Raw genomic sequence first — 9,682 nt, 5'->3', positions numbered from 1 at the left:
CTAGAGCCCACCGAGTTGGTCTGGGCTCTGATTCCCATTCAGAGTAGGGCTATTCAATGACTTCCTGGAACTGGACCTGAGGAAACAAGCAAAGATGACAGAAAAAGCAAGCAGGCTATTTCCATTTCAGGAGACAATGTGAGGAGGATGCTCCCAGCCAGCCTGTCCCCCCTTACCACAAAAGCCATCACAACTAAAGCTCCAGTTCTCAGTTTCATGAGGCTCTGGAGACCTTGAAGTCAGCCCAGTTCCATCTGCAGTCATTATGGACTGACAGTGCAAGGCCATTTATAGACCAACCGTGATTCTGCAGCTTCCCTTTTCCCCTAGCTAATTGCAGTGATGAATTGTGGAGTGAGGGAGTAACTTGGCTAAACTCATTTGGAGGAATGTAATTTCCTGGAATTACTCTCTGTTTGCCTCTAATGTTTATTGCATTCTACTATCTCCTATTTCTATTAGTCATAAAGCCATTACGTTTAAACACAAAAGCCAAGGGCACTTACTTTACTTCCTCATACTTTTTGCCTCGATAAAAGTTACTCTTTTTAATCAGATAGAGCAGCACCAGGTCACAAAAGAAAGCTCCCTGCAAAACAGAAAGAATTTGTCATGGCCACTAACAAGGAACAAATCTCCCTCTGCCAATGGCCACCACTGTCCCTGCCTCCAAATACTTCCAGCCTGTACATTTGACAAGCTCTCCTCCTGGTTATCATGCTCAGCCTGCAGTTATTCATCCTTGCTTGCTCCAAGTTCTCTTTCAGGTATTTTTTTCTCCATAGCTGCTTAGATGTTATGGTCTTTGCACTGCATTTGAGGAACACTTTTTAAGCAGGGACAGTTTAGATCTGCTGTTATACAAATGCTTTAATTCCTGCCTCAATCTTCTCTTCAATTGCTTGTGTTGAAATAGGCATCGCACAGCCAGAGCTTACAGGTGAACTACTAAATGCTGGAATATCTCAGAGATAATGCATAACTGGAACTGGAAGGCAGGCATGGAGAAAAACAGTGCCTGCAGTATTTCGGGGTCATCAGGGTGCAGTACTTGAGTACATCAGACTTAACTGTGTTTGCCTTCACCATGGTAGCACTGTAATCAACAAACACAGTTCAGGGTTCTTTTTTTCACTACCATGTTTCATCTTTAAAGTAGAAAAGGAAATGTTCAGATTTAATTTGTAATGAAAATTGAAGAAAAATAACTTGTAGGAGCTGCATTTTCTTTCACGTACCATGTAATATTAGGGATATTTAGACTACAAGGTACATTAACAGATGCCTTCAAGACAGGACACAGACACACACCTCACTGAGCAGCCAAAGTAGTGAAAATCCTGCTGGAGAAGATAATTAAACAAATTGTCCCTTTTTATCCTCAGAGCAGCTCTTGGTCCCAATATGTTACTTTGAGAAAATACCTCGACTTACCGCTCCCATGAGAGCTAGCCCTGAACCGATATTGATGACAGTGGGAATGATGTTAAATTTCCCTGCCTAAAAGAAAAACAAATCATGAAGTATTCACTGAAAACAATCCGAGAAACAAACGTAAGGGTTTGGTATTAGAGAGGGAAGCTACTGGTGCTTGTGGGTGTGTTTTGTTGGGAAGCTGCTGGTGCTTATGGGTGCGTTCTGTTAGCAAAAGGCAGCCATAACCATACAAGGATTTGCAGAGAACAGTCATCAGAGTTAAAAGTCTGTTCGTCTCAACTCCAACTGCTCATGGCTGCGTTTCTGAGCTTGCATCATCCCTGGATTAGGCTTCTTTGCTAGTGCAGACATGCTAAACAACTCTGTGGGGCATTTTTACATTTGCTGGACTTTACATGAGGCTGTTTTTAGGTATAAGAGGTGCAGACTGCTGACCTTTACCTCGTCCGCACTCCTGGTCATCTCCCTTATTATGCAGGGTGAATGACAAGCCATCTTTCCTACAACAAGCCGGACAGGCTGTTCTCATCCCAAAGCTGCTTTTTCACTGAGAAATGTCTCCCTGCTTCTTCTCCAGGCTAGCAAATATTCTGGCCTGAAACCTCACCTTGCCATTCACCATCACATCAAAACGGATTCCATATGCTTTAAAGAGTGTCCGGTACTCAATCCCTTCAGCATCCCGGTAATATTTAGCAAACCTGAAATGGAACAATACCAATTTTAACTCCATGATCTGCCCCCACACACTAGAACCCATCTGAGTTCACCCCTCTGTGACAATGGATCTATTCCTCCTATCAAAAACAGCTTTAGCTGTGAAGTGTGGCTCCGAGTGGCAGTCAAGTCAGGCCCTTCTCAGGATGGTGTTTCTTAGCTGATGGCAACAGAAAGACACTCAGATGGGGAAGTGTCTACCCATCGTTGTAGCAGTTACAACTTCTTTGGACATTCCTTTCTCATCACCACATGAAGTATGGAAAGAAAACGTACTGCTGCTGTAGGCAGATGAGCAGTGGGTAACACCAATTAAGAAGGGACTGCCAGAAGTCATAACTGATGTGCTTCTCCTTTCTACTTACCTGAAGTTGTACCCAGAAGAGACAGACTTTTCTGCAAACTTGTTATCCAGACGGCTAAAAGAATAGTGGGGATTACATTCAGAAGGGGCTTTATCAAGATCACAGTTCCATTCAATCTGAATTCCTATCACACCACCCTTAATGAAAGAGAGAGACAATGTGAGTTCAATTTTAGTTCAATTAGTCTGTTTCAGCTTTGCCCAATCCTTGAGCGAGATTTCCCCAGGGACAAGAACAGATGCATTTCTGGTCAAACGCTTCTGGATGGGCTAAGTTCATTTTTATAATAATAAGCACATTACTGAACACACAACCCTAGTCTGGAAGAGGCTTCTCACCCTGTTTTCATTAAGTAGCTGTAACAATTCAGGGGGTAAGCTCTAAATAACAGAAAACTACCCTTTCCAATTCTTCCAGAAAAGACACATTTTCTTGTCTCCCATTCCCCAGGGACAGGATAAATGGAACCAGCATGATTTTAAGAAACAGCATCTCCATTTTTCCCTGAGCCCGGATGGGAAGTCCTGGGCAGTCACCAGTGGCTCTCCTCAGCCACCCAGCAAGCAGTACAGCCAGCAGAAACACAAGCTCGAAGGGTACTCCTACCTCCAAAGCCATTTCCTGAAAGTCATTCCCAGCCCATCTGACGATGCTCCCCAGAAGGAAGATGGGGCAGTAGGGATGCTCCTTGCTGTAGCGGCAGGTCTTTAGGTAGGACTCATTGTTGGTGGCCAGCACATTCATCCTACATGTGGGGAAGAGGGGAAGGCATCTTGTCTCCCTCTTTGCTTGCCTACACAGCCTACAACCACAAGGCTGTGGAGATGAAAGATTTCTTCAGCACTCTTCAGTCTGTCTGAGCCTGTCAGAACAGCAAAGCCACACTTCTTTCTACTCTCCTTACTTCTGTCTTAATGGAGCAAGAGCTGCAGCAGCAAATGCAAACAACGCTTCAAATTTGTATTTTCCCAACTTTGATCACATCTTCATTTATACAGAAGAGGAATAGCTGGGAGCAGAAGCAGCTCAGAAACCTGACTGTGTGCTGGCTGTAGAACATACTCATTGCCTTAGAAGCTCTCCCCCAACTCAACTCATGCTGCAGGAGCTATCACAGACCACATTTGGTGACAGCCTTATCTGAGTTGTTCCCTGAGATGCTCCAGCCCAAGCCAAAGGCCTCCCTCTATGCTTTAGAAGAGGAAGCACTCATTTCCCCACCCCAGCCACAGGGAGGAGAAGGATAGTGGAGCAAAACAAGGTTATTGGCTCTGTGATGGAGAAGATACAGGGACCTCTGGGCACCTGCACTTACTTGGAGAATTTAAACTTGGGGAACCGGATCGAGTTCTTGATGAAAACAGTGAAGTTTTCTGCACTGGCGAGAAGTGGTTTCCTGGAACAGAAGGGTTTGTTCCATGTTTTACATTTGTACTCTGCTCACACGTTTAACTGAAAGTGCCATTTAAGAAACAGCTCAGTACTATCCTGTGCTGCTTCCAGGGGTGAATCTGCTGCTCAGAGCATAGGGCTTCAGCAGCCACACCTCCACGACTGGACCCAGCTCCCCCACACTGCCAGCAAGATGTTAGTGAGGAGCATGCAGGCGAGGGGGGACACTGCAGCTGGACACAGCCCTGGGATAGCCAGTGAGCCAAGCAGGTGAGCAGGGGGCCAGTCCTGTCGGGGGCCAAGCAGGGCTCCCTCCTGCTCTGAAACAGCCAATATTCAAGCAAGCAAACAAGCAGTGGGAACTCAGACACCACCCTGAATGACACACAAGCCAAGCAACTCAAGCTTGGAAACAGCATAGGACAGCCACGTACTTGGGCTTGGATCTTTTCTCCACTGGGCACCAGGCCAATACCTCACAAGAACCTCTGATGTTGTCCCTGTCTTTCAAACAACGGCCAGTCTTAACCCCTGTAGCACAGACAGCACAGAAAAGGTCACTCAAAGCAGCTGCTCCCTCTCCTTGCCTGCAGGGTAAATGAAAATCAGATGCTTTTCACTGCCACCCTAAGCCCTCCTCCCTGCTGTGAAAAGCCCCCTCAGCTGGAACAGCCCCTCTGTTGTTGCTGCTCTCAGCAGCCCGGGGTGCTTTTTGCCCAGCCATCAGAGAGCTGTAAACAAGGAATTGTCTTAAAGAAAAGGAAATGATTGTTGCTGTCTGAAGTCAAAGCTCTCCGGGGTTGTAGCCCGGCCGATCTCTGAAAGAACCTGCCTCTACCAGAAGGTGTACAGGAGGAGGGTCTCTTTCCTTACCATTACCAGCCACCACTGCTTGCCCTGCAGGGCAGTCTTCATCCTCATAACAGAAGGCATCAGGAATGTTTACACTCTGCAAAGCAGAAGAGGACAGGAGTGAGAACTGTGGCAGGACACGACACACAGCAGCAGAGCTACATGCATTTCACTGAACCCTCTACAGAATGGTGATCAGTGAAAACAGGCAGCTGGAGCACTAACAGTAGGCAGTGTGCAAATAACTTGGCTACGTCACATTACCAGCAACAACATGCTTCAGCTATGAAGTCTTGCTTTAGGTCTCTGCTCAATCTAAAGAAGGACAAGCTGTGGAAGAAGCCAAGCAAGCACCATCTTCCACTACTCAACAAAAATAAGCAGAAGGCCACCACATTTCTCGTTAAGAGATAATTGTATATTTGATTTAAGCTGCGAGTTGTGGTGAGCCCTCAAATTACTCTACTCCTGGCTGCATGCTGGGTTAACGCAGCCACTAGAGGACAGCCGTGTCCTTCACAATCAACCTGTGCTGACAGCCTGGATTACACCACCTTTCTGTGAAGGAAAATTAATCACTGCTATGTTGCCAATAATACTCCTTGGAATGCCAGCATCCTCGTCCCCCAGGCTTCAGCCCATTCTGAACCATGATTCCATGGAGGACATGTAAACAAATATTTACTTGTAATCATGTAAAAATGTAAGGCACATTCTGGAAAGCACTAAGCATTCTCACACATCCTGAAGGTAGCGAAAGCCTGAATGTTCAGCCCTTCCCACAGGGGGCCTCTTAGAATGTCTCCTTTGCCCATAACCGAACTGAATCACCTCCAGGCTGTTTTCCCATGACCTTTTCTGACCCTGACCAATCACTATTCAAGTCTCATCTCCAGCTAGGCAGACATCCAACACCTTTAGTTAAAGCCTCTACATGATCAGTGCCTCTGGAAATTAAGAGAGATGAGCCTTCCAGGTTTTAAGTAGTCAGTTCAATTTTCCTAACCGATGCATACTACAGACAAAAAGCGTTCGCCTTCTATCCTTCCCGTGTTCGCTGCTGTGTCCTCTGCCAGGTCTTACCCCCAGTTTTGTAGGGGTCTGGGAGCCAAAGGACTCAGTTCTTCCTACCTCAGGACACGTGGTTTGTCTCTGGTTTGGGGTCACAATCAAATTTGTCATGACAAAGAAGACGTTTTCACCCTAGAATAAACAAAGTAAGGCAGAAGTGTTAGAAAAACCTATTTTAAAGAACTTGTTACAAGTTCTCTGCAGAACAGTAACAATTCCTCCTCTTCTTGTGCTTTTCAAGGTAGGATACAGCAAAGCTGTTTGTTTCAGTGTTTGCTTGAATTTGGATATTGCCAGTCTCACACAGCTCTGACACAGAGAGGAGCAGTGATTTCATTAGTCACAAAAAAGCAGGTGAAGGCTGAAAGCAAAGCTAGTTGCAGCTCTCCCAGGTTAAGGTGTTATCATCCACTAGATTAAGTTGCTTCTGTTATACAGTTTTGTATACATGAAAAGTCTGATGAGACAACTTCCTCATGAGTGGAAGGACTTACATCTTAGTGGGTCTCTGTGGCGTAAGGCATTTTGCTTCAGAATCTGCCTTAATTTGGTGAGCAGGACTGCTGAGCTTGGCCTCACTGCCCACTCAGCAAGCACTTACCATCCTTCTCAGTAAGGGAAACAGTGCCTGACCAGGGATCACAGGCTCCATCCCACTGCAGAACTTTTCTCAGGCAGGGTCGGGCTGGCTGCCCCAGCTGTGCTGTTACAAGCCTGAGCTCATAGAACAAAGCTCCGTGACATATCTATATTTGCATTCACAGCCTATGGAAGTTCCCGTGTTTTACTGTGAGCCCAAGGTCTGACATCACTATCATTATGCTGGATTCAATATTGTAGCCTGATTGCCCAGTTACATCTGAATTCATGATGCCATAGTACAAATATCCACATTAGGGGGCTCAGAAGCAAAGCTAGCTATCTTTACCTAGTGTGCCACACTACAGAAACTCCCAGTAAGCCAACACATGATAAAGAGACCAGCACTTTGGTCACAGGAGAAACATCTGACAAGTTAAAATACCGATCAGCATCACCATTTCATTTTTGGGTATGCACAACCGGCCACCTGCGAAAGATCCCACGGCTCCCACACAGCTTCAGCACAAGCCTGCTGCCTGGCCTTCCTGCTGCACAGCCCACATTGGTTGGAGATCGACAGCTGACAGTGAGCTTTGCATCAAAACTAGTGGAGATGCAGCACACAAACCCACAGATCTGAGCGAACTGCAGAATGAAGGTGAAGTCTTACGTACAAATCATTCAGTTTGCAGTCTTCAGCCCAGAACCCTGAATTTACTCTCATGTCCCTTCATGCACGCGTGCCAGCTGCTAACAGGGAAGCACACAAACAAACAGCCCCTAGCAAGCACAGCTGAGAGATTGCCAACACAGTAGCAGGCCCATCTGCTGGCATCTTCCCCTTAAAGCATCAACTCTGCATCTCACTTTGCCTAAGCCAAGGAAGCAGCAAGGCAAGTTTAGACAGATCCATTTCAAGCAAGTCTCGTCACTCAAATTGCAACACATTTATTTCCATCGTCTCCCTCCTCTGGGCTGCCCCATGCACGCCTGCTCCAGCCCTCTAAAGGAGGTTCAGCTGAGCAGTCCCACTGAAATCCACCAGACTGCTGCTGAAGGGCTCTGTTTATCACATATCATCCTTTGTAAGAAAGAAAGGCTCTTTATATATTTGCTGAAAAGACATAAGAGGAGGCACAACACTGCTATCTTGTAGCCCACCTATAGTTTTCTCACAGGAAGACCTGGATACATCACTGTAGCCTTTCCATCAGCAGCCAGATTGAAACATGCGCTTCTACCTGAATGGCCGACACAACAGGAGCAGCATGATTCCCACCTGTGGAGGGATGACGTAGTCTGCAACATCCCACAGCCTCTCTCCCAGCTCCGAGGTGTTGGTGAACGCCACCCCTTTCAGCTTGGTGATGACAGAGCTCTGCAGGGATGTGTCTGTATCCTGATAGCCTTTCTTGACAACAAACACCCACCTGGGAAGAGCAGAGCAGGCAGCAATGTTAGTGAGTGGAATCGGGGAACAATCTAGCCAGAGATTTACACCAAGGCCGAGGAACCTTTAAGGACAAATCAAAACACGTGAATGACATCAAAGCCTCTGTTACTATTGGAGGACTCCTAAATTCGGAATGAACTGCTTGATACAGGCTGCGCTTACCTACAGCTCTGGAGGAAGAGTTTGGGAGAGGGACACAGGCTGCATTTGCTGGCACAGCTCCCCTTCACAGAGCTAGACTGCACTAAGGCATACAGAGAGCAAAGGCAGCCATCTCAGGAGCTGAGCAGCATTCACACACACTGCTCTTCCCCTTGTGCCAGACCTGAGCAATAACATTCTCCACTCCTATGAACTGTCCCACTTCCCTATTTTCCCAAGAACGCTGCATTTTCTCCCCAAGAAGGGCTCAAAAGCAGAGTCTTAAGTTTTCCTCAGTGAATCTGTGAGGAAAGGCAGCTATACAGAAGGAACAATCCAGAGGAATTTGATGATCGCAGGCTGGACAGCCTCTGAATAGGGAGCCGTGCACAGCCAGGCAGCACCAGGCTAATGCCAACCACTTCCATGACCAGCTGTACGTCCCCAGCCACAGAGGAGGCACTGCAGGCACTGTGCTGCAGGCAGTGCCTAAGCTCTGCTGATGTCCATGAATGCAAACTGTCAGTTTGGCTCGGATGTTCTCTAGACATTCACAGTAGCTGCTCCGCACTGTCCCTCTTGGATGCAGGATGTGGTCTCAGAAACATTATCTACAGAACTCCTCCTTTAGCAGCTAATACATACCAGAGCATTGAGACTGCATCACTGTCCCACTAACTGAAGCTCTGAAACCGTACACCTTTCTATAAATAAATCCAGAATGCCAAAGTAACTCTACTATATTTAAATCGGTGAAAGCACGAGGCAAAAGAAAAGTGAGAGGATCCCACAGCTCAGAGAGAGAGGGAAAAGACTTATCAGACACATTCTAGAAAGCTTCAGAAACTCAAGAAGCAAAGGCCCATCACACAGGCTGGATGACCCCACATCTCAGCCTGCATGCAGCAGGGAGTACGGCCATGTTTGTTTTATACCAGTGACTGCCTCCAGAACCTCTTCTGAGAGGTGCTCTGCCCATCTCCATGCCAACCGTGCTCAGAAATAAATGCAAGGCAGCTGACGTGCATGCTGCTGCACCCTGCGCAATCCCAGCAGCTGCAGCTCACTCCAGCAGATACATCTGTCACTTTCTGCTTGGTTCCCTCTCGTTCAGACTCAAACATTTCATGCAGACAAGCTTGGTTTGTCTCATGGCTCAGCAACCTTGGCCCTGCATGCCATTGTCTCTAATGAGTCAATTGTTAAGGCTTGGCACCTTTCCTACCAAATACAGAAATAAAGGAGTAAATAATGCAGTATAGAGCCATGGTGGCATTTGATCCATTTTTAATCATACATTAATCTGGAAGGTAGAGATGAATCCAGCAATCTCCAGCCAGTGAAAAATCAGATAAGCGTTTATTAGGTATTACAAAATCCCAGCATTATAAATAAACACAGTTATCTGTATTAAAGTCATGCACCATAGCAAGCAATTCCTGTAATGTAAGCTGAAGTATCTTACATTAATCTTCATCACAACACAGCAAGCAAATGCAACCACAGCAGTACGTTTAATAGAGGGTGATCCTTACCCCACCAGGTAAGCCAGGATGGAGAGCTGAACCACTCGATAGAGAATCCCAACCTTCTTGTTCTTCGCAATGACGTATTTCTCTGTTTTATAATCAAAAAGCGATAGAAATAACCCCTTCCAAGACACCTGCCCCAT

General features: G+C 46.4%; 1 protein-coding gene across 1 annotated transcript; it reads right to left on the bottom strand.

Moving 5' to 3' along the window:
• On the bottom strand, positions 1 to 9,682 carry P2RX5 (purinergic receptor P2X 5; the record flags this gene model as incomplete). The annotated part of the gene is made up of 12 exons (XM_079545075.1): positions 1 to 76; positions 507 to 589; positions 1,435 to 1,500; positions 2,045 to 2,138; positions 2,520 to 2,656; positions 3,126 to 3,264; positions 3,835 to 3,915; positions 4,346 to 4,442; positions 4,785 to 4,860; positions 5,895 to 5,966; positions 7,696 to 7,846; positions 9,546 to 9,682. 12 exons carry the CDS (start codon positions 9,680 to 9,682, stop codon positions 1 to 3), a joined length of 1,209 nt encoding a protein of 402 aa, XP_079401201.1.

The sequence above is a fragment of the Tetrao urogallus genome, assembly GCF_951394365.1.
Source record: "Tetrao urogallus genome assembly, chromosome: 20".
Classification (NCBI taxonomy): Eukaryota; Metazoa; Chordata; class Aves; order Galliformes; family Phasianidae; genus Tetrao; species Tetrao urogallus.
The sequence above is the reverse complement of the archived record's forward strand: the minus strand, read 5'-3'. Positions and strand labels throughout refer to the sequence as shown.